The sequence below is a fragment of the Corvus hawaiiensis genome, chromosome 30 (assembly GCF_020740725.1).
Source record: "Corvus hawaiiensis isolate bCorHaw1 chromosome 30, bCorHaw1.pri.cur, whole genome shotgun sequence".
In the NCBI taxonomy this organism is placed as follows: Eukaryota; Metazoa; Chordata; class Aves; order Passeriformes; family Corvidae; genus Corvus; species Corvus hawaiiensis.
This window is the reverse complement of record NC_063242.1, coordinates 13,053,986-13,079,998: the sequence shown is the minus strand read 5'-3', so window position 1 is coordinate 13,079,998 and position 26,013 is coordinate 13,053,986. Positions and strand designations below refer to the sequence as shown.

At 39.3% G+C, this 26,013-nt stretch overlaps 1 protein-coding gene across 6 annotated transcripts in view; it reads right to left on the bottom strand.

Annotated features, from left to right (window-relative positions):
* Positions 1–26,013, bottom strand: part of SPIRE1 (spire type actin nucleation factor 1) — a 128,163-nt gene that overhangs the window by 45,989 nt on the left and 56,161 nt on the right. For all 6 annotated transcript variants that reach the window (XM_048289171.1, XM_048289173.1, XM_048289172.1 and 3 more), the window contains exon 4: positions 3,989–4,114. In XM_048289171.1, coding sequence (XP_048145128.1) covers positions 3,989–4,114 — 126 coding nt within the window. The remainder of the gene's footprint in view (positions 1–3,988; positions 4,115–26,013) is intronic.

The following is a 26,013-nucleotide window of genomic DNA, read 5'->3' as shown; positions in this document are numbered from 1 at the left end:
AGATATTCAAACTACCTTGTCCCCTGCCATACACGTATACACTTCCTTCACCTTGTGGACCATTTTCCCCCCAAAACAATTTTAAAAAGGGAGAGAATCCTTTTCTGTGGGATTTTCTTACTGCAATTTTGAAAGCTCACTTTTTGACATGAAAAACAAGCTGTACTCCATCTTTGTTACCAGCTGTAAATGCTTAAACAGCAGGACACAAGAATTAGGAGGTCTTGGCCCATTAGAAGACCACTCCTGGATAGCAGCAGATGGTACCCAGGGTGGGTCTGCAGCAAGGCCACCTTTCACAGAGCCTAAGCAGCATGCAAATACTGCCAGCAAGCTGAAAAACACCCCAATAAACTTGCTAGAAAAATTTCACATTGCAAAAAGAAAATATTTAGTTGTTTATTTTTAAACTATTGCAACAATTGTATCAATCTTTCTGAACTCTGTCTGTCCTGTGCATCCACTACATTAAATATTTCACACTCTTTAAGAGTGGAAATACCATCTCCCTGTCTGCAAGTCAACTTTACTGCTGACCTTTCATACACATTGAATCAGACTGGAAGTAACCATATGGCATCAATTATGTGACAAAGTGCCTTAAACATTGTATTTGACATCCACTGAGAGGATCTGAACAGCTCACTCATCAGTTCATCATTTCTGATTAATACACTCACCCAAATTCATGCCAGTACAACCCTTGGTGAATATACACTATATTTGTTATATGACAGATGATGACTGGGGAACACGTGACTCCTCAGTATATATCCTAGTGTTAAAACATTTTACAACCTACAGACCTATCCCTCCTACCTACCAATCTATACCTCTTGAAACCCTGGACTTTCAAAGTCCTGGTAAGTTTTTACAGGGCCAAATTGAAAACAGCATCACAGCAATATTTTCCCCTGCAATATTTCCCATCTAAACCTGTTCTAGGCTGCAGCATAAGGTAGGTCAGATTTAGTTCACTCCAAGCAAGTGAATTTCTGCAGATAAAAATTCTCCCTCTTCCACTACAGTGAAACTGCCTATTTAAGCATTTACTGACCAAAAAATATGAACCTCATATACCTGGGAAACAGATACCCAGATGCCCCTCAGTGGCCCTAGAAGGAATCCAAGTAATTTCAAAGTAATTTTTATCTACAGGAAAGTTATTTTAAATAATTTCAGAGGATTCTTTCCCCTTTTTGGTGTTTTTAATTTCATTTTGATCTCACATCCACAACTGTATCTAGGTCTGAGGGAATCTAAAGGAAGATCTCCAAATAAAGCTGTTGTTTTTTGAAATAAACTAACAATTTAAAATTCCTGGCATCTTTAGTGTCAAACCCACAATATTACACAGTATAATTTTTTTTTAATTGGAACTGATGTATGTGACCTGTTTTTCTCCCCCAGTTATCTGCCAATGCAATCACCACAAATCCATGACAACAAAATTTCCTTACTGAGGTATTCAGTGTTTATCTCCTTTACACCCAATACTTATATGACAATAACAAAAGGAAAAGAAAAAAGGAATTTACTAGGAGAGTATTTAATTGTACTCCTCATGACCTAAGATTCTGCTATGTATTTGCAAGACAGAAGAGCATGTAAACAATAGCACAGCTTTTACTGGCACAAACCTAACGTGATCATATGATCCCTGCTTGCCTCAAGTATAAACTATAAAGGTCATTTTGAAATGGTGCAACAAGACTTACAGCATTCCACCTCATATTTTCTTCATACCTGTTTTTTATTTTGTACGCTACATTATTTTCAAAATTAAATACCTTCCAAATCTGTAGTTAGATAAAAGCTATGATCAAGGACCAAGCACATCATAGACTTGAAGCATTCAGATTACAAAAGCTGCTTTCAAGATCATTTTCTTGGTAATTTCTTACATGCCTACTGAAGGACTGATCCAGAGTGAAATCAAAATGAAATCAAAAGGTCAAAAATCTGGCCCTGGTTAGGTGCAGTAATAAAAGTCTTACTGATTCAGTAGGGCCAAAATTCCATCTACAAGGATTATTTCCTTTGACCTAAATATGCTTTGAATCAATGCCTAATAGCCTGTGAGAGGCAAATGGTTTCTTTCATTTGGGATTAACTCATTGTATGCTCTATGGTGTGAGCAGACGTTGTAGGGTTTTTATGCCCAAAGATAAGGTGATTAAATAATTTGCAAATTCAAAATACCTTTCCACTTTTTAAAATAATTTTAAAAAGATTATTGTTAAGACATGATTTTGAATGGTTATAGCCCACAATATTTTACTTTGACATTGACAACAGAGATGCCCTATTACTGCTCACTGTGGCCAAGATGTTTGAGAACTATGGCAAACATAATTCTTCTCAGAGCAGAAAGAAGAACTCTGAAGGGTTCTTTGAGCCTCAGCTTGGACTTTGCAAAAGCTGTTGAGTGAGGTGTTTCCAGAACAGGTCCCTCAATTAATATATCCAGTAGTTAAAAGCCAAGATGTGAAATTAATGATGTCAAGGCTTGGGAGACAGATTTAACAAGGAGATCTTGTATCCTGACTGCTCCCTGTACCAGGGGTATTAGATGCAGATGTCCCATAACATAGGCACTTCAGAAAACAAGTGGCTCTTTAGCCATGCTGACACTGTCAAAATTATCCCTGTATGACACTGCTTCAGTTTAAAAATTGCTTCCACTTTGAATAGGACTGCAGAAGAAGTGGAGATGAGATCTGACCCTGTGCAGCAGAAAAACATCTCAGAAGGACTCTCCCTCTTGGATGATGAGTCTCACCCAGGAAGGAAAGAGCAGCAGCCCCTTGTGTCTCTGACTGGTTTGCAGCTTCCACCATCAGTGTGATAAAAGCTCTCTTGTGCTGCTCTGAGGCTCATCTGACTCTTTAATGAGCTGATTCAGCTCATTAACCTGACAAGGAGTAACTCCTTTATTTTTTGTTTTGCTTGATATTTATTGCATTTGTTCCCGAGAACCAGAAGAAGGAAAACAGTAGGAGTACATGTGCGTGGGTGGAACAGCTCTGCCTCTTTCAGCAGCAAAATTTTTAGGTCAGCCTGTAAAATCTTATTCTGCTTCTTAAAGGTACTGTAGATCTTGAATTACAAATGAAAAGAAAATCCTTCAGGGATTTATTAAGAAAAAAAAATTATGAAAGCGTTGTTACTTGACAAGTTGGCTTCCGTGAAGAAACCAGCTTTAAGAAATGAATTTCCCTTGCTGCCCTTGCCCTCACCCACCAGTTTTCCAATGTTACCAGCACCCACACTGTCTTAATAGAACTGTTCATGGGGCCACTCGCAGGCCAGATCACTGAGACTATCTGCAGTAAATATGATCCTTAAATCACTCTTCAGCCAGACCCGTTAATTGCAGTGGTTCACAGGATGGCCTTTCAGCCAATAGTAACAGCCAAACAGGCAGTGAACATAAGCATTGTGACCTGAAGGGGAAAATTTTTCTATTTTTAAAGTTGGCTCTGCTGTGAAGCCAGTGTGACAGACAACAAACCAATCATACAGCAAAAGGTAAGAGAAGCTGCTGACTGGCGACAAAATACAAGCAAGAAGAATCTCAGATAATTCTCAGCATAGAGAATTCCCTTATGGGAAGAAGCTGAGGAAAAACAGGAAAAGCTCTGACACTTCATAACATCTCTGAAACACCAGAGAAGCTTTTAGACTCAAATATATTGCATACATGTATGCAGGAATGGGTACATGTATGCAATGTGTTATCCTCTGAGAAAATCGTCTGGTTTACTCCCAAACAGATTAGTCACAATTAATAACAAGTTCTGAGGGATGTAAATGGTTACAAGCCAAAATTAAAAACCCCTCAGCTGAAGAACTGTCCTTCCTGAAAACTACATATCATCTCCTCAAGCATCTGACATTCCCTACTGGCTGGGTATAGAAGTGATTTTGTAAGCCAAATTCACACAGTGATGAGCTCAAAAGCAGAAAACCTTCTCAGAGTGCTTACCTCTTTTGCACTTTTAATTTTGGCCAGGAAAGTGTAGAGCTCCATTGTTTCGGCAAACAGAGCCCGACACACTGCTTGATAGTGGTTGGGCGCCTCTGATCGAGTTGGCAGGTGGGCAGCACACAGCTAGAGAGAAAAATAAATAACAGGATCAAAACAATGCCCCACTGCTTTCATTAATGTGACAGAGCATAAGGGAACATGAAAGTGAATGCAACTGAATATCAAGGGCACAAGCATCCATGAGACACTTCAGTTTAGTCAGAAATTGGGGTGTATTTTCTAAACCTTCTGTTCCTATTTATTTTATGAGAAGAGTACTATAGGAATAGTAAGGGGACTGGTTGACCATGTTCTGGAAAACCACGACACTGCCTTTTCATAACCAAAAAAAAAAAAAAGGACAACATAATTCAACATAATTGTCATAATTGTGAAAACAAGCCATCTTGCAGTAGCAAATTTTGGGGAAACATACTTAAGTCAAACCAGCTTTAACAGTAAGTGTTAAGAGTTCCTATGAATGTGGAAGAGAACTGTATCCCTACCAGTTTATGAAAGGATGGAAGGTGAAGCAAGGAAAAAAGTACAGTGTAATCATCAAGCTGAAACTCTGATCAGATTTATTTCAAGCAGTACAAAGATTTTAAAAATCAGCAAGAGTTATGGAAGCACAGGCTTATTGCCTTACCTCAGACTTTCATGAACATTTCCAAACACAGACACAGCTAATGCAAAGGAACGCTAACAGGTGCTTTCATATATGCTAAACTTGAAAAACTCTGAAAGCCTACTCAAATCACTAGTAATCATTCAGAGTTACTGATGAACAGTATTGCTTTTAGAGTAAAACATGCAGCTCCTGTTTCCAACAAGAGAAGTTTCACTGAAACCAGCCTTCACATTTCAAACTGAGAACCTGAATGGTATGAGCAACATCCAGCTTCATGAACATCCAGCTTCTACTATTGTGGAATATCTCAACACAGATAATAATAGTTGTAATATCATTTTTCCCCTAAGTCAAATCCATCACCTGCAAGTATTCATCACAGAAATACCGGCTGAAAACAGACAGAATAAAATAACATCTGTAATTTGTTTCCTAAACACTTTTAAATCAAAAAAAATCCCAAAGCTGAAACCTGAGTATCCATATCATGTATCATACTGGTGTACATGTAAAAATAAAACGAAGTCTTAATCAAGGCCTTAAAAATTTGTCTTGTTTCTGTGGTTGTATAGTAACTATTTCTTATATATATAGCTAATTCAGATCTCCAGAGCTAAAGCTTGAGAAAAAAGCCTCTTTAGCAGAAGAGCCCTTAATTAGCCTAGCGGCATCTTTGTCTAAATCCCTCCTGTTGTTACAGTGAACACTGTGTTTACAAGGGGCACCATGCATGTAAAGCTCAGGCTGCTTTTCCATATTGCTCTCCATTTGATTTAAATCCATACTGCCACTAAAAGGTGTGGTCCTGTGGCCTCCAGCTGTACGAATCCACAGATACCCTTATGCTGGCACAGGAGTTCGTGCCCTAACTCAGGGAGGATTACTCATCCAGACAAAAATTAACAATGTGAAGGAAGTGGAGCAGGAGACAATTACTCTTCATGGCACAGACACACACACAGAAGTGCAGGCAAAAAGGAGCAAGGAGAACGTGCTGCCAGGGTGGGAAAAGGGAGGAAGGGCTGAACAATTGTGTTTGGGTACAGTCAGATTTAGACTGGCTCAATCTCATTGACAAGTTGCTCTCTGAGAGCACAGGCCCCTTGCTATCTTTTATTTCTTCCCATCAGAATAACAATACAGAGCTCAGTGGTCAGATTTGGTCAACTCCTTCGATAAACTTTTACAAGCACAGTTTGGACTCCTGCAATCTCCTGATTATGTACCCTTATGTATTTATCTCCTTTTAGTTGTAAAAAAGAATATACACATGGCAAGTTTATACATATGTGTGTGTAAATTTTTATTCCTTCCTATGTATTTTCCTTCCACTTAGGAAATACAAGGCAGCCATGTTCATGAAACTGCCCTTGATCCCTACACTTCAAATTTTATGTTGTTTTAAAAATTTCAAAATTTTCCAAAATTTTCTTACACTCTTCAAATTTATTTCTGGATAATCACAAGGGCATACTTGACATCTGTCTCCCCTTTTCTCCCCATCCCCCTGCTTTTTTCCCTTTTTTCTCCTTTCCTTTTCCCCCCTCCTTTTTTCTCCTTTTTTCCCCCCCTTTTTAACAAATCAGATCATCTCCTTTGCAGATAAAGGGAGATAAACCAAAACAGATGCATGCCTAATGTGTGCAGTAGTGATAACGCATACAAAAAGAATCTACTAAAAATTTCCCTTAATGAAAATATTAGAATATTAGACCAAATTCTGAGTATGGTTGTGTTCTTTTTTCTCAATAATGAATCATGTCCTTACTTGCCTTACTGTGTTTTCATTTTCTGGTTATTAATCATAGTACAGATAAAAGGGTTTCATTCTAAAATACACCACTTACAAGAATAAAAATAATAGCAGCAGCAATTTCAAAAAAGGTCATAAAATGGTATAAGTCTTCATAGCTGAGAATAAAATTTTATTAGTGTAGAGACTGCACACAGGTTTTTAAGATTCCTTTTTTTCTTTATTCGAAGGTATGTTAATTAGAAACAATTTGCATCAAATATTGAGAAAGTTAATGAAATGCAGCAGTGACAAGTTCAAGCAGGGAATGGTTGTAATATTGATTCTATTATTGAACACAAAGGAAAGCAAATTAAAAAAAAAAAAGCCTGCTTGCTGAACTTAAGTTACAAAAGCAACCACATAAAACCTGACCATTTCCTTTGCAACCTTTAGGCTGCAGGTATTAAAAGAGGGCCAACAGCTCCTACTAACTTTCATGTTCTGAGAAATCAGTCTCTGAGTGATCTTATATTATGTGAAGATGCATTACATAATAAAACTCCTTGTGGTAATATTAAGTCAAATGACTTAACATGAATTTTTTTGATTAGGGAAGGTAAGCCTGAAGAAAAAGGAAAATGTAAATAGGACGGACTGATTTTTTTCCTCCCTCATTGTAATATATTGTACTTGCACATTGGTTCAGAATGCGTGACCAGCTGTGACTTCTGTATGAAAACATACCACAAAATCTAGGCAGGCAAGGCAAATCAAGTATGAAATGTCACTTCTAGCATGAGTTCAGGATATTTATCCCTTAAAAAAATTTAAAATCTTTAAGTTCATGGTAGTAGTGTTTGAAAAGCTATGTTACTGTAACACACAACAAAAATCCCAGTCAGAATGTTTCAATAACTGAGTTATGAAAGGACAGCAACCTAATAAACTCCTCCTCTTACCATGTCATAGTGGTTGTGGTGCAAGAAGGATTAAGATCACATATGCAGTCTTTTCCAGTCATTTTGAAGTTGTATGCTTATTCTGACACTTGCCTTTTCATCCCTCATGATACAAGATTCCCTTAGGGGAATGAACTCGAACAGCGCCTAGGGCTTAATACAAGGGCTGTTTGTTCTGCTTCCAAGAAGTCTCAAAAAATATGGCTCAAAACAGATTATGTGGTCTTTGAAAACTGGTGAAATAATAAAAATATTATCAACTACTGAAATATTAACTAGCTCAGTCTGTAAATATTTCCATTTGCAATCACTGTGAAGAGCTGGGATTTAAAATTTTTTTTCCTAACTGAGCCTATCCAAAACCTCAGCTTGACCCAAAGCATTCAATCTTTGCTTAGATCACTAAGAAGATTAGAAGCTGTTTCCATCCACATTCAGGGTTCACAGGAAAAAAAGGCATTATGTAAATATCATAGCTTTGCCAGCTCCTCCAACTTCATCCTCAGTTGACTAGGAAACTGGGTGCACCAAGCCAAAGCAGTGCTAACAGGAATCACAATTTAACCATCTGAAGAGATCAAACAGCACTTCTTGCATTTGTTTGGATATATTCCAGCAAGGCCTCCATAAAATTACAAAAAATACAACTGACTCATCCACTAAAATTCAGGTAAGTTCTGAAAAACCTTTTTGGCTAGATATGTACTGGAAGCTTCATCAAAACACCTGGGCTGCTGGAATTAAGATTTCAGAAGACAAAAAGTGTTTCCACTTGTAATCATCTTGGGCAGAGGGCCTGTATGAATGCACCACAAAGAAGAAAAGGATTTCTTTTTCCCATGGGCCACAAAGACAGGCCATTGATATTATGCAAAACATATTACCAGCCTGCAAATTCCAGGCTTGTTAAGTGTTTTGAAAGCCTTGGAGTATTAACAGAGACTTAAAAGATGTACTTTTTCTTAAGCAACAAAAAGAAATTACTTTAACCAACAGATCACTGAACATGCAACTGTACTAAGCATTTGCCTCATCCTCTGCTGTATGGTACTGCAACAGGTTCACAAAATAAAACTCAGCTTGAGATGCCTTTTCAAGTCAAGGCTATTTTCTGAAAGACTTTATCTCCATGAAGATAAACTAGAGTTTATGATTGGGCTTTTTTTTTTTTTCATATATATCCTTTTTCATACGAATATGAACTTCAAGAAGCTACATGCCTTACCAGAGAAATCTTACCAAGACAGTAACTGCATATTTGTAAAACTCAACTAAGCATTTTGCTTTGCTTTATTATCTAGAATAGCATAGAAAGATGAGCAGTTCACAGGAGTAAGTGTTTTTTCATGAGTTTGTAAGATGCTTCTGCCTGCTAGGACCGTGCCTGTGCATAGTACCCACAACTTAGGCTTGAGGTGGCTTTCACAACACTTGGAGCCAGTTCACCTGCTTCCCAGCACTACAGAGCTGCTCTCTCAAACACTCCAGGCAGAGATTTGCCCCTGGCTCTGCTACTTGTAACTGCAGTGGGCGAAGGACTAGCTGATCCCTCTGATAAAGGATTCTGGGGGAATACTATCAAGGAAAGACTGCAATAAGACAAAGGGATGGGAGCACAGTTAGCTCTTAATCCACAAAATCAGTTAACAGAAAATACAGAAAGCATTCACAGAAAGTTACTCTTCACCTGCAAAAGTTTGGTAACTTTTAAATTGATATTTTAAATGATCTTTTGCAACTGCCATGGAATGTCCAATTGCTTGATGTGTGAGCCCCTAGCTAATTTTGCACGCCTCAAGGAAAAGGTAAGTTTTGTGGAAATTGAAGCAAATTGCTAGTACCAAGCACATCCACCTTGGTATTTAAGTGTTCTCCAGCACTCTGGTAAGGCCTTCCCTTGTGCTGGTATTTGTTGTTTTGATCATCGCTTTGGGGTGGACAAGAGAAGTACTACAGGGTTCTCTACTTTCACAATTTCCAAATTTAATGTTTTACGTGATCCTCCCCATAAAATGACTTAATAAATACCGTGCTTCTTTACTGATTTTCCTTTCTAGTATGAAACTGCAAATGCTGCAGCAAAGCTATTGCATTTAGCAATAACAGGTATAATTTGATGAAATAGTGGCCTTGGTTGGTTCTCTCTTTCAGGACTATAAAAAGGATACAACCAGGTAGCTGCTGAAATAAAAGCCAAAACTGCAAATGGGAACTAGATGATGCAAGGATTGAAAACAGTGCTTTGCATAGGATTTTGATCTTTAAAGAAATGTCCACTTGTCTGTATCAGATAATCATAATCACTAACTACCCTCTGCTTTGCAAAGTCTAAGGATTAAAGGCCTTGAGCAAATTATTTATATATATGCTGAAATGTCAAACAGGAATGGACTAACAAATGTTTACAAATGCCTTCCTGAGTCAAAACTTAAGTCAGCATGGAAGTAAAGCTGAAAAGACTCTTGTCACGTGGGTAGACTGTGCTGGGAAATGCTGTTGTGTGGTTTTCTATGCTGTCGTTGTTCTAGAAACACAAAGCAAAACACAGCATTTCAACAATGTTGAGGATGAAACTGGTGCACAGCTACGGACTCCCTTCCACTATTTTCCCCTGAACAGAGTATCTGCCCTGACACTGTTTCCTTCAGTTACCAATTGCATTGAGGCGCTGAGCACCATGACTCATTTTTTTTCTTAAAATCTTAACATGACATACCTATTTGAAAAGTCTTAACTACTTTTCCATGCTCTTAGACTGAATATAAGCAGTGATGAGAATCTTGATAAAATTTTAACAGACAACTGCAAGACTAACACCTCACTGAACTGTCTCACCTATAAACTTGAACCTTACCCAACAACAGACAATTAAAAGTGAAGACAATTTGTAATCTGTTACAATTATATAATACCATCTTTAGGTAAACAAGTCTTATAAATATTTAACATAATTACAAACACTTTTGAAAGTACTTAAAACTTACACTGGTGTTAGGAAAAGGAAAGCAAACTCCAGTATATGTTACTGACTACATCTCAATTTTTAAGCCAAATCCTGTATTTTTCATGCTCAGTGAACCCTATTCTCACTCTCTATTAGCTTTCTAAGAATGAAGACCTTGACTATCAAAACAGACTTTAAATGAAAGTCAACCTATGTTTTTTTGAGACAATGATTATTTCCACTGGACATTTTGATATTAAGTTTTCAATGACTGACTAATTTTATGTACTAGTGCAGACTTCTTGACAAAGTTGCATTTGTATAAATTCTCATTTCTACTTGAAAGCTATGAGGGTATTTTTACCACTCAAATACAGCCCCCTGCATACAGCTGTTTCTGGATTATGTGTTAGGTGTATTGTTACACTGTCTTTACACAGTGGACTAACAACATCCTGCTTCTCAAAGAGACTTGTCTCAAAAGAGCCAATTAAGTGAAAACCAATTCTGCATTCTCTCTTAGTTTCAGAGAAACTGTGCTCTGTTGTTTCTTAGCAGGATAATGGAGGAATTAATAATATAAATATGCAGTAATCTGAATTTGCTAGCTCTCATTCTTTGACTATTCAGTGGAACATCAATGGGATTATTCATGGGCAAGGGAGAAAACCTACCATTTATATTTTTCCCATTTTTTTTACATGAAATGCCAATCCCTGCAACATTTAGCAAAACCACTAGGTAGTCTGTCAGCAACAACTGTTTTCTAAAGCCCTCTGGTTCACAAGAAGACCACAGCTCACTGGGCAGCTCTCATCTGTACCACTCACGCATCTGCATTTCATGCAGGAGCAGCAGAGTGAAGGATGAGACGGAGGCATTTGGCTAAGAAAACCAGCTTCAAAAGCAGAGTAGAGGCGTAGATGGGAAAACACGATAAAACTGGATAATTAAAGGAGAAGGGGAGTGGCTGTGCATATTCACAGGGCTACCTGTAGTTATTTTGCTAACAGCCCATTAAGCTGTGGAACCACCCTTCACATTATTAAATAACTTAGACCTGAACAACTGCTAGCAAAGAGCGGCACCCCTGTCATGCCATTTTGTATGTTTGTCTGCCATGTTTCTCAGGCCCTCTTTAGGGCTGGAAGGTGCCTTCTACTACTACTGAACTACCTGCTTCTGTTCAGGAGAAGAGTTGGTTTTGTACCAGGATGCTTGGCATATGCAGCAGAGAACGAGGGCAGGACGGAAGCCCTTCTTTCTTCCCCTCTCCCCAAGTCCCCACACAAGCAGATAAAGCAGCTATTACACCCAGGCTGCTGCTTGAAAAAAACCCAGAGTATCTCAGGAAAAACAGTAGAAAATAGTGAAGTTTTCAAACAGCGTAAACAAAAAAACAATTTGATCAAAAGGTACCATAAAATGTTGGGGAATGACTCTCAAATCAGACACCAAATCCCACTGACACACATAGAAAAGGAAGGGGAGAGTACTGCAGAAGAGAGGCTGTACCTCTCAGCTTTTGAATAATGCCCATCAATCTCATCACTACAGCTCAGATGTTTGTATACCTTCTAATTGAGAGACAATATATTAATGTAAGGCAGTTTATTCATGAGACACTTACAATCCAATTAAAATATATCAACTAAAATAAAAACATGCACTTTCCTTGGCAGCAATTTACAGTTCACATGCAAAGCTTTAAAGTTTATGTGTGTGTGGGAAGCTTGTTTGTTTTTATGTAAGGTGCTGAAATTTTTCTCAGTAGGCATAATAATAATAATAATAATAGTAATAATTTGCTTTCATGTTTTGTCCTGAAGCATGAATTTTTTATTTCTATCCAAAAAACCAGATTTCCAGCTGCGTAACCAAACAGACAGCATTACTAAGCGTAACAAGCTTTTAAACTTCATTCCCAACGAGAAAATTGAGTAACTTCTAACCAGTCTCATTTTGCTTTCATTAGACCTCAGTGTACGGAAAGCTATTCTACTCCTTCAGGTATACCTGCTCCTTATTTGTAGTACCTTTGTCAGGGAAATCAGGTCTTGGAATGCTGATTGCATGGAAAAGGCCTACAGAAAAATTCTTTCTCTTCTTGTTCTAGGCAAGTATGCTTAAGACTTTTCTCTTAAAATTTATAGCCACTGAATCTACATTGCAATTGTCTTATCAAGCGTATCAGTTACATAGATGTTAAACGTACGCCGCTCTAAGATAGATAGGTATGAACAGAATTATTTAACCACAATTTATTGATTAAATTGATTAAGTAATTTTGATTCAAATATATATCCTTGCTTATTCAAGCAGAACAAATATCCAATAAATCAGAACTTAAAAAGTGTTATTTTCTCCTCAGTTCCCTCTGTTTGTAGTGGTGGTGCCCTGTTTCGTCCTTTTCCTTACACACACTTCATTCTTGGAAATTGTCTCCAGTACGGTAATTACTAGAAATTGAACTACCTGGAGCCAATGGCTTTGACATACTCCCTGTACACAGGTGGGATTAACCACCTGTAGGGACTGCAGATGGTGTTTATACTGCCCTGAATGCTCAGAGGCTCGAGGGAAAGACAACTTTGCTGCTTTGCCTCCACACGTTTCTTGCCAATGGCAGCAACAGGAGTAAAAGCACCGCTCTGTCAAGTATTCAAGGCCACCTCATGGATCCCAAACTGTGCTGAGTCTGCAGTGTGGGGACTGTAGTTGTGCTGCTGTGGCTCTGTCACAGCCTTGCAGTCCATGCCTGCACATATTCTTTCTCCCTTGTCATATTAGGAATTACGAATTTTATTTTGTTGGTGCATCTGAGATCAATGCAAAGCCCACTGAGCTGGTCAGGAATCTTTTCTGATATGGAAAATAAAAAAATTCTGGATCAAAGCCATCACTGACCAAATCACATATGATGCTACAGCACATTTTCCTTGCTCTGTTGGTCCATTTGCACTTCTATCTGCTCAAAAGATCTTGGTCTCCATATGAACATTTAGGATGGGCAACTGTAGTGAATTATTAAGCATCCTGCAGTAATTGACAGTTTTCTTGAAATCTTAGGTCCTGAACTCATAGGAATAGATATGAAACATAACCTTCATTATTTTTAATTGAGAGATCGTGAAGATTCTAATACATTTTAATACATTAAAGGCTGACCTCTTGCTCCAATCTTAAAATATATTCGTTTTCTCACATCATAACTTCTTGGGGGGAGAGCAATGAGTCTTTGCTTCCAAAAGAGATGACAACACAGACCTCAACACAAGATGGGAACCCAAAGATGGAGAGCAAGAGAGATTGTCACTTGCTAGTAAACTACATACAAGAACATTTCTTCCTCTTCCTTAGGGCTTGACTGTTCTCTATAACAGTTATCTTGTTTATTTCAAAATATGCCACTTAAAAAGGAGGCCAACCCATGCACCTAGGCCAATCTCTGACTGCAAAAACAAGCACAGTTTGTTATATTTTCAAATAAACCTACTTGTACTTCTAAATGCTGAGCATTCTTTTGGAAATGGATTTACTTGCACATTCAGAAAAAGATGCATTGGAAAACATATGCATAGTTTAAAGTATTTGAAGAATCTTTCCAACCCTTATTACTGTGCTTTTAATTAGCATAAAAGTAATTTTGCACTTTAGGTTATTTCAACCATATCAGATAAGTCTTACCATTCTTATCTGAGAAGGAACCTTGTAGAAACAAGTATGTTTCTCAGTAAAAGGGATGTGTCCTCAACAAAAAAACCCCCAACAATAGGAAAACCCCACACACCACAACCCAGCTACCAGCCACCTCTTCATCAAAATCTTATTATCTGAAGGGAAAAAGAGAAAATGGAGGGAGGCAAACCATTTTTCTAGTTCTCCAGTCAAGTGCTGCATGACTGCTTTGTTTTCAAACACAGCTCTTAAAATAATTAAACCATTTTGTGCCAAGCACTCTAAGGACTTGCACCATAGGTACTTATTTACCTGTTCTCAGTTACACATCTTGAAAGATATATCTCTACAAGTCAGGCAGGAACTCCCAGTTCAGTTCTTCAGCTTCAAAGCTACCTTTAAAACCCCTGGCAATTGCAGAGGCATCTACTACACGTCCATTGAAATAGATGCTTTTACATGATAAGTCTATCAATGCCTTCTAAAGCAGAAATATAAAGGAATTAAATCTCTGGAAGGTAATTAATACTGTAGTGACCTCAGTCCACACAGAGTAAGGTTATCAAAGGGGTGATCATGGTAGAGCACTCTGCTGCATGTACTCAAAGACCAATTGTTACTCTCGGACAACTCTTTTCTGTACTAACATTTTTCATGATAAAACCACTTTTGAAGGCTGAAAGTCAGGGTAGTTATATTTTCAAAAAACGAGTTCAGAGCAAAGTACAGTAACTAGAAATGCAAGTATATACATCTATTTCAAATATTGCTACCTTCAGCAAGATGAAAGCCAGTTTAACATCAACTTCATACTGAACATTATAGCAATGGATAAAGGGATATACCTAAGACACTGGCAAAGTGCCTCAACTGGAGTTAGTCAACAGCTCTGAACCGAATTTAGGATGTACCATCACATCTACCAAGAGTCTGGTGTAAAACTGATGGGTGTCAAAGCTTACAGATTGTTCTGTCTGCAAAGATAACTTAAAACATCACTCTCTTGTCAAAAAGCCCAAAATGGTTTCTAAAGGACTTTTTGCCAGTATCCTTAAGTATACATCAGTGTCCCACAAGACAGACGGTTTCAAGAGGAATCTGGGGGAGGCAGGGAAGGCAAGGGGGGCTCAGCTCCCTCAAACTCTGCATGACACTACAAGGAACTGCAGTGAAACCACTCTGCTTGCAGCACCTTCATTAAAAGGTCTAGATAGCTGCCAAATTACCCTCAAAGAGAGGTTATCTTTATCTGTCAGACTGGTAAAGAAAATTAATAATCCTTTTATTGTGGTAGGCACATAAGACAATAGAGGTTTGTGGGGGGTGTCTAGTTATCTTGCTGGTTATCTCCCCTCAGCTGCTTGCTGCCCTGCACCCAGGCACAAGCAATACCTGCCCAGAGATTACAAACCTCCTCAGTTTCACCTTCACAGCAGGAAGTGTCCTGAACACAACAACGCCCATCCTGTTTTACCTGCTCGCTTGACCACTGAGCCAGGCTGAGGGTGGATGGGTGCCATCTATCTCCTGGCCACCAGGAGAGCACCTGGAGGGAGCAGGCATGTTCACTCTCTCCCTCTCCCAGGTAGGAAAGCAAACCCAACTTGTAGTGTTCTGAGGTAAGCTTTTTTGGTTTTTAAAGGTTTCTGGTACGGATAGATTTCAGCACTTCTGCTGAAAGTGACGCCATGAGGCCAAGTGTCTCTGGCAACCAGACTTCACTGGAAAGTCCCCGGCAAAGTGCCTTGGCTCCAAACACAGTAGGCACCATTACCAGGGCAAGAAATTGCAATAAACACCCTCCTTTGCTCACCAGCACACTCAGATGTGAAAAGGACTGACATCACCCTTTTAAAAGGAGCACAGTGGTTACTTTCAAAGTAAAGCTGACCACGTGTTGACCTCCAGTTACACTGCCCAGAATGAAAAATCAGGACAACTGTTTCAGACACCAAATGACATCACTTTAATTAATGAAACCTGTCTATCAACATAATTCACTTAAACACTTGTCACGTTCAAAGCTGCTTTAAAATTACTTTGAAGGGATTTACACCAACTGTCCCCAGCTTTCTTCATCAAGCTAAGGTACAAGAATCCCTTCACTTTCTATATGGGTTTATAAGAAATTAAACACAAGGGCAAACACAAGGACAAAAGTAACTTACTGAGTGTTTTTATTTCCAAAAGTGTGTTGCCTGGAAAACATATTCCTTATTTTTTTTACCTCTGAGCCATTAAAAATAGTTTTAAGTGTGACATGCTGCTTCTGTCCAGACATGGAAAGAGTTGATAAATCTTGCTAATACTGGCCTGAATTTCAGTTTTTTATTTTTTGTTTTTTTAATATCACATGTTACCACAGAAGATTTTTTTAAAACAAACTCTATAATTCACTTTCTTCACTTAACACTGTCATGTTTTTAAACATCACCTTACAATCTTTCCTTTTTAAAAGGTGGATTGAGGATAGTGATATCTTACATCTACCTATGTAAGTATATGTGACTGTATAAAATACATATATGGGGGGCTTGTTACATATAGTAAGATATAATGGATTGGTAGATGTGAATTGATTAGAAGAGACCAGTTCATAAAGAGATTTGGCTTCATGAGAATTTTCTGATTTAAAGCAAGTGTTGCTCTTAATGGTCACATCAAGAAATCTTGGCATGCCAAAAAGGAAAAACAAATACAATTGCTCATTAAGACCTTCTTGTCCCAACTCCAAGCTTGCTTTGTCCTAAGAGAAGGCAAAAAAACTCCAAACCTAGCCGACCCGCCCCAAAAAACCCCAACCATAGAACTCTCTTTTGGCTTAAATCAAAGTACCATGTTCTTCCCTGCCAACATGAATGCAATAACTACAAAACAAATGCCTGTTTTTTCTAGTGCTTAAAATCAAGTTTCTAGCCTCTTTCTCTGAGATGCAAATAGATAAATAACAACAAAACAAAGGGTTTTGTTCTCTCTTCAGGGCAGAGGCAATAAAACGCCTCTGTCTCCCATTCAACCAAGCTTCCGAAAAGTCTTCCTAGTGCCTTCTTTACAGGCTTTACACAAAGCAAACTGAAAACAGCGTATGAAGCTCTGCCACCGCGTGCAGCTGCCTGCCCTTAGCACAATCCCTGAGCTCCCTGTCCTTGTCAATCCCTCAGCTAAATACTCCTCCTTAGAGGGTTTAGGTTGGGTCTCCAAACAACAGCTACTCATGGTTGCTACTAAGCGCTGTCAGTTTGCTTTGCCTCCTCACATAAAATCCCTGAATTCCCATGCCTGCTATCTTTCTACAGCATCCAGGCTGCCCTACACCTTCCCTTCAGTAAATGCTCTGCCAAGCTCAGTAGATTCAAGGAATTTATCTCTTGGGAACACTTTATTCAGTTGCACAGATTAGTGTGAGTTTTCAGAAAGGCTGCTAGGTTAAAATCTTCAAATCATTCTCCACAATTCCGTATACCCAACTTATATATGCGCAAGCTTTGGGATGTATGGTCCAAAGTTTGCAGTGAGGCAAACCTAAAACTACGTGAGAAATGCACTGAAGCCATCACCCAAAAGAATACTGCTTTTCCCATTGTGTTGTTTCATTTAAAATATTTATAAATCAATCACTTAAAACACACTCAGGGCCATGCATCCTGCAGACAATAATCTTTTGAAAGCTACCCCTTAGGAGTGCTTCAGTTACAATACTATTTAAGAATGTTGGAACTACATGTTTTAAACAAAAACCTACTGTAAAAAACCTTTTACTAAGAAATGCAAAGTATGCCCTGTCTTCAGACCAATCTTTGGGATAAATATGATATCCTGCCTTTTAGATGCGGATCTTTAGGGGTCAGCACAGTCTAGCAGACACTGTTTATTTCTTTGTACCGAACAGCCTTATCTCACTTAAATATTTTTCTAAAATACAGCATGCAACAGTATACTAAGCAAAGGGGAGCAGAAAATAGCACAATGGGAGCACAGTAGTCAAGAGTATACTAAAAAAATCACATAGATAAAAGAGAGATATTATTATTTTGGACAATTAATGGTACCTTCAAATCAATTCTGTGAACTTTCCCCCAAATGTTTAATTTCTTTTTATACTGTTACTGGCACTGAAATAAATGCACCAAAAGAAACTTTGCCTCAAGCCCAAGGCTCCCTCTTGAATAATTCAAAAGCAAGAAAATCACAGGGGCTTAATTAAAGGGCCCTCCCTCCATTTCTTTCTTTTTCCCATGTTGCTATTACAGGACAATATGCCTCTGTAAGGAATTAAGTAATTTTGTAGCATCTATGCTGCTACATTGCCATTTTCTTTGGCAATGCAATTATATTATTGTAAGTGACTCTGGACTAGCAATATTGTCAACTGAAATGCACGTAGCTTTTCACGTAACTGCTATCAGCAAGGTAAACTTCTTAGCACACTCACGTTCAGTGATTTATATCCTGGCAAGAACTAGAAAAGGCAAAACATCCACAGCCACTTTTCCTCTTAACCTCTCTCCTGAATAGGCTGATGGATTGTGAGGCTCTAACACCTCAGAGAAGTTAGAGACTCCAAAGTTTATAGCAGACAAGCACTTGGAGACTCTGCCACTGGACCTTGTCTTTCAGCCTGGAAGGCATAACATATTTTCCCCCAGCTAAATCAGTCAGACTAATTAAGAAGTTCTCCCCCCACCCTATAAATCCTGCCTCTTTCATGCCCATAGAGCACCAGAGGTACAAGAACACCTACAGTGCCTATTTCAAACAAGAGCTGCATATGCACAACATAAAAACTGCAGAAGAAAGTTCATCTGCTGTTTTGAACATGGTCAGTGAGTGCAACTGCTGGGAATCTTCAGCACATAATACTACATGAGAAAACTGCCCATCAGTTTTGCATGTCACTATTAACTTACCTGTCTATGAAAACACATATCCCACACACATTATAAGTAATGCAGGCAGTCCTGAGAAGCTACACTGGATATTTCCTATGGGTTATCCCCTATGGGATGCTGGCATTCCATGGAAAGCAAACGCTTGTACCTTACAGACACAATAGAAGATGTCAAGCGAGCCTGTGTAAGAATGGCCTTCACTTTTAAAGTAGCTAAAGGAGCCTGCGGAGATAAAAAGCTACCGGCAACACCACAAACATCCAAGGCTGCCAAGTCTACATGGGTGGAAACAATTCTGACAAGATGAACCTTTGCCAAATCCTAACGTAAGACAAGCTGCTGTCCTGGCTAATTTTTCTGAGCAGATCTACTGCCTTTACTAGGCTGACAGTGAATCTGAAAAACCCATCACGGCCTTTTGTGCAGTTATCAGTTTGAACACCTGGAGAAGAGGGGAGGTTAAGAGTTGGAGAGGGAGACTCAAGCAGATCCCTCCAGCTTTGGCCAGGCCAGGCAGCACTGCTTTGCTGAGTGCTGGAGTTAAACTGTAGGGCAGAGAAGATATGGGTCCTTTTTGTAATCGTGGCTCCGCTCTTTTCCCACTTCGTTATGGGTCACTACAGCTTTACTGTGTTAATTGACCATTACCCTGATTTCCAGTCATTACTTAGAATTTCAAATTAATCTGATCAAACAGAACATACCTCGTGAAAGTAAACACTACTTCAGTCTCCAGGGTATATTTTAGGCAGTGCAGGCTCATACAGATTCTTTGATACTTGTATCTTCAGATACTTGTATTATTTCTAACAGAATGCTTTGCATGTTTTAGAACTTGTATTTTTTATGGGATAACTGGAGCTCTCTCATGACAGATTCTGCCTTTTATGCATTATGGGCCACCATTACCAAAAAAGAATCCTTCCACCTGCACTAAAATATGGAACTTTATTTTTACCCCCGTATAAATTATTTATAATAATTACAGCATAAAAGAGAGAGGGGAAAGAACTCCCTGGCCTACTGTGCCTCTTTTAGATGCATAAGGGCCACACACACATTTCAGGTGTATTCTCCCTCCCCATACATAAAAGTAATCTGAACACCCCATCTGTGTTTCCTGGTTTTGTTGGACAACTAATTGGATTCCTCAGACTATTTTAGACCTTAGACAGGTTATACCAGTATAATTATGTGAATTATGGGCACAGGGGTTTTTAACCAGTGTAGATGTGCTACTGTGAGACATAAATCATTGCAGAAAAGGTCATTTGGTTTTGTCTCCCAGGCTGGAGTAAGACACTCCAATCTATCTAAGACCACACTGATGGAAGGAATGTTTCCAAGAATAATTAAAGTAAGGAAGACAAAAAGTTCTTTTTAAATGGAAAGACCAAAATCTTGAGGGACAAATTCCTTGCAAGTACATCAGGTATAAGCCCTTCATATCAAAGCCCTATTATTATTGGTAAATACTTTTAATACCAGCAACATGGAGATACTGCTCATACGTTATGAACTCTCAAACACTGAGAGAGAGACACTCAAACATGCAGAGAGACACTCCTGATTTATTTTGCACAGTCTGTCCTCAGCTCAGCTCAGCTCCATGGGCCTGCACAGCACAGGAGCTTCAAACACTGACTCCTTCCATGACTCAGCCAGGAACACTGTTTACTCTCCAGCTGCACCTGCACAATTGTTTGTGGCACAAAATAGATGAAGGAACTGATTAAAGAACAAAGGCAAACAAATAAACTTTTGGGATGCTTTGACTACACATAGGTGACACAGATCCCAGCAAAGGTGACAGCACAGACATGAGAAACACACTGTGTTTTGAATGAATAACCATGATGCACAAGGCTTGCTTGGACAAGAGAAAAAACATGTTTACTGCATTTCTAAGGCAACTCCAAGTTCCCTCAAAGAATGGTGGAACAGTAAGAAAAGGCCTGTGGATGGGTCCTATTCAGTCAAGATCTGCTGAGCACAGGAGATAAGCTCTCGTCCTTGTGACTTCACTGCTGAACTCAGAGATCCCACTTTTGTCAGTGCAGCACAGAGAGAAAGGGTGGCCAGGATGTGTGCTGACACAAGCTACCTACCTGGTCAGAGAAGCACCATGAAACTTCACCTTCAGAGGCCCAAACTGCCCAGGGGCATCCACCTGAGGGTGTCCTGTCATTGCATGATATGGGGCTGTGTTCACAAGTCACTTTGGGAGATTTTGGGGTTTCTTTCTAGCTGGCAGTCCCCAAAGAGTTAAACTGCAAAAAAGGAACAGCCAAAGGAGAACCTGCCTTCCTCAGAACTTAAGAGGTACAAAAACTAGATGGCTGCACTTTCAGAGACCCAAACAGATGGGACAGGAGGTTCCCAATATTACAAAAGGGGTCTCAGACAAGCAGGTCTGTGTGACTGAAGATCCATGAGTGGAAGATGATAAATTTTTGTTCAAGCCAGCAAGTACTGTGAGAACAGAAGTGAAGAGAACTGAGGACTTCCAACCCACTGTAATTTCAAAGTTTTTCTAAAGTGAGATCCACTAAGATAAAGACCAGTACATAAACATGTGAGTACAGGATTCAAGAGAAGGGAAAGGATCAATTGTTGTCTTTTTTGAGCATGAGAATTTTCACAAATGGCCAATGATGCTGCATTCCTTTTTAATATAAAATGAATTGGCAACATCTGGAACTTTCTTTACCATCTCAGTAAGTTTCCAAATCTTCACCAGCTTCACACAGAGTTACAGAGTACCCTGCAAGTGGCTTGTTTTCAAATGAAGCATAAATGCTGTTTTGCAGGCTCATACAAAAATGCTTAAGCCAGCCCAGCCTTAAACTGAATTACACTCACAGAAAGCTGCACCTTACTAAGCTTGGACTAGATAAAATTATGGGCCTTTGAATTCCAGTAACATGAACTCTTTAACTGTCTGTCATAAACAAATACCCTGACTTGTTTTTAACTGCATTTTCTGGTTCCTCTCTGACAGGTTCCCATATTATACTTACATGAGGAATATTAGCATCTATTTGATAATAGTCCTCAGACTCAGAAGGGAGTCTCCAAAATACTTAGATCTAAATGCAGATCTTCTTATCCTGCCTATAATTGCATTGAAACAGGACATACTTTTCTCTTCCCCTATAACCCTACACATGCCATAGATGGTTGATCTGTACTACTATCAGAGGACTCAAAATAAAACAGAGGCAGATCAATATCACCACTGTAAATTTCAGTTCCTAACAGCTGAAAGGAGTCAGTCACATCTTTGAACTACCAAGACATGAGAGTCACCTAGACGTACAAGTTTCTCATCTCATGATCATGCCGATGATTAAAATAACTGAAATGGGAGAGGAGGAGTGTTTGAGGTTGAGAGAAACAATTCATTCTTCCTCTTTGCAAAGCACAACCATCATTTTCTACCAATAAAAATATTCCAATCTGCAACCTTGTTTACATTTCTTGTAGCAAGATAATACAATACTGACCATGCAGGTCTGAAAAAAATTTTCATACAAATTAAGTCAGCATGGAGATTTCTATGTATGAGTTTTGTTTACTATGGGACCTAGGTCACTCATTCATCTTTGTGAAGCAGCAGTTGCATGACAGTTAATTTTTGGTCAGAATTGACAAACACTATTATTGAACTACCTAAAAGTGATTAGTTAGGTAAGACCTGGGACTTGAAGCCATTGAGCACCAGAGACCATCCACCTGTATTTGTGTCCTAGACAAGAAGGTGTGGCTTAGCTACAGATAAGATTCCTGTTAAAAGTTGAATTAACCTTTGGGATGAAAGGTGAACATAAGTAAGAGAAAGATACTGGTTCAGGAAGGGCGCTGGCTCCTTTATGTACCTTCTACAAGACCTGCAGAAAAAGGCAGTGAGGCAGTGACAGAAGTTACTGTCATGGCTTGCAGGTACAGCTGACAACACCTCTACAACACCTCTGCTCTGCAGAAGGGCTGAGGTAAGCCTAGCACTGGCAGTAGCAATTTGGCTATGATGATGTTCAGCTCTGGAAGAAACGACAGGGCTAGGATGGCAGTTCAGCCCAGCAAATATCAGCACAGAATAAAACTTGCTGTCAAAGCCTTATGAGGCTACATTTACATCTAGAATTAGAAAAGGGTGTTGACCTAGAATGACGTGTAATACCGGAACTGGGTTTAGGGTTGGGGCTCAAGCCAGAAGATATTGATAAATTGCAAGAAAGTACCACTGGGTTAACATGAAAAATGTTGTTGGCTTAAACCATCTGACTGCAGAGATCTGTGGGATAAGGAGTGTGATAATGTTAAGATTAGGAGTGGAATTAGGGTTTCAGCATACTCTGGAATAGGTTGATAAACTGCATCATCTTGTTTCAGTATCAGGGAGAGCCCCATGCTGTGATAAAGGAGCCACATGACAGGACTTCCCACACCCTTAGCAAGCCCAACACTACCCAGCATGCCAGGCCTTCTTTGTCTATATTCTCTGTTGACCAAGGCTTCCCAAGGTGTATTATGTGCTGTCAACCTGATGTGCTCCTGATCCCTTGGGATTTCTGTGTATGTACACCTGTGTCTTGTGTACATGCACAGCAAACCCAGCACTGCCGACATGTACAGATTTCCTGTACCATACGTGCACAGTGTGTGTACACACAGTGGATGGGGTGGGGGAGAGGGACTCAAACAAGGAAAGAAAAACAGAAACAACAGAAAACATCTGTCTGAAAATGTCCAGTCTTTACTGTCTCCATTTCTCCCTTCATTTGCAGCAGGGCTGACACATCGGAAATATATCAAAGACTAAAAGCTTCTGGCAACCAATGTCTCCTCTCTTCACAGATGCATTTTTAAAAACAGTAGGTCAAGTCTGGGCAGCAGGTTGGTCCTGCCAAGGAAATCAGAAGCTAAATCAGCCAAATATACCAAGTAGCAGCACAAAAGCTTGTCTGTGTCTTCCCCATCGGCTTTGCCAATGATGATCTTGGCAGTACTATTTAGCACTTACCCTTTTCCCAGTTCTTGGGAATCAGTGTTTGCCACGTTACTCAGCATTTCCCAGGCCAGGAGGAGGATTCAGGACTGACCTTGCTTACTTCACATTACAGAAAAACCTGACACACATCTTAACTACCTCTGTGTTTTACTCACAAAATATGCTCACCCAAATTAGTGATTAACGGTGAAAAGTTCAGTCTTAGTGGCACGCAGGCCTTGGACCAGACAATGACAGTTTTTGGAGAAGAAGGAACAATATAATCACTTTTCAAGGACAAAATCATTTCCAGATTGGAGACTACATAGTCAAAAACCTTAAAAATCAGTATTAGTAGCACACAGGCCATCTACCATTTTCCAAGTTTGTGATGTAAAGAATGCAGGGGAGGCAAGCACAACAGTTCTCAACTCAACAAGCAAATCTACTTCAGCATTCACTCCAAATTGTGAAGGAAAAAGCTTCACAGTGAGTCTTGCCAAGAGGGACTTAAAAAAATTGAGCCTCATGGTCACAAGACCACACACCACTGTTGTGAAACAGTCACTGGGTAAATAAGGGTATAGCCTCTAACATTTTACCACTGCTGGAGGGGAAAAAAAAAGAGAAGGCAACATGCAAAAGATGGTCTTACCCCTAAAAAGGTATTAAGCCAAGAAAAAAGGATCTTGCAAATCTGCACTCATGTCAAAAATGTGGCAGAATGGCTGCCATTCTAGTACTGACAATGCAGTAAAAACACTGAGTAGGGAATAAAGGTAATTTGCAGAATTAAGGCTGCAGCACATAATTTAGGCAAAAGCAACAACAGAAATAAAAGAGAATTCCAAGGGATGGAGGAGTAAAAGTTAGGATGATGTACAAATGACAGCTGAACTTCAGTTTACTAAGATGAAGTCACAGAAGCAGTACATGTACAGAATGATATAAAATTATTAACAAAATATGATGAAGAAATAAAATGTAAGATGCTGATTTTAAAACATAACAAACAGGTAGGTATCTCAGACTAGCAGAGATATTAACAAAGCCGAATGAAAAGGATGGCATTCCATGGCCTTAACCATTGAAGAAACCTGTTGAATTTTCTTACTGCTTTTGTGTTTCAGGGACATGTACACCAGTGTACCTAAAGCAGCTCAGCAAAGTTTTCCAAACTTATCTTTTATTGTTTGCAGAAATCAAGTGAAGAACTTGCAAAATAATCACTTCCACAAAGCCACTGCCTTCAGCTCTGTGTATACAAAGGTCTTGTCTGCCTCTGCACTAAGCAAAACTTTCTCTTAACAATCTAACTTAAACTGTCACCAATTCACAGCATTTTGCCAAACTGGGAGTAAAGAGGATGTATCCCATCAATCTTCTACATTTCCTCAACACTGTCTGCAGCAGTTTCATGGGGGCTGAGCAGGGTGCTGCTGGCCCCCTCTGGAGCAGGTAACTGGGTATCAGGGAGCAGCAGAGGGAGGAGAGAGCAAAGCACCCGCGCGCAGCGAGGGCTCCGACTCAGCAAGGCTGGCGGTGGCAGGGGCTTGAAGGGCAGAGCTCTTCAGCCAGCCGGGCCCTCCCCATCACAGGGGAGCCAAAGGCCATTTCATTTGTTTCTCCCTCTGGCCTCTGCTTCTCTGAGGGAGGGACAAAAAACAAAGGCATTAAGCATTTAGCATTACTTCTGATGCAAGGAGGATGCAAAAGCATCTCAAAGTTACTCCCTCTCCAAAATCCTTAAATCCTAGGAGCTTCTCTCTACTGTTAACCCAGCAGAACTGAAGGGTTTTAGTGAGGTCTTTTTTCTGAGTGCTAATGTGTTCTGATGGGCTATTTGGGACATTCTTCTAGTCTCAGCTTCCACCCTGACACTTAATTTCTGTGGTGCACTTAGATATGACTTGCATTTATGAAGAAGCACTATAAATGGCTCGATCCCCTGGTACAAGTTAGCATAACGTTTTCCAACCTGTATTAAATTCTCAGATAATTTATGAGTTAAACCAATTATACAATTTTTTTTCAACCACGCTTATTAATACCTCTGGCTGTACTAAGAGCTCATTGGGCTCTAAAACATGCACAGAAGATTAATCTGTACAAAACAGATGGTTAACACATTTAAATGATTATTCACAGTAGCCCAGA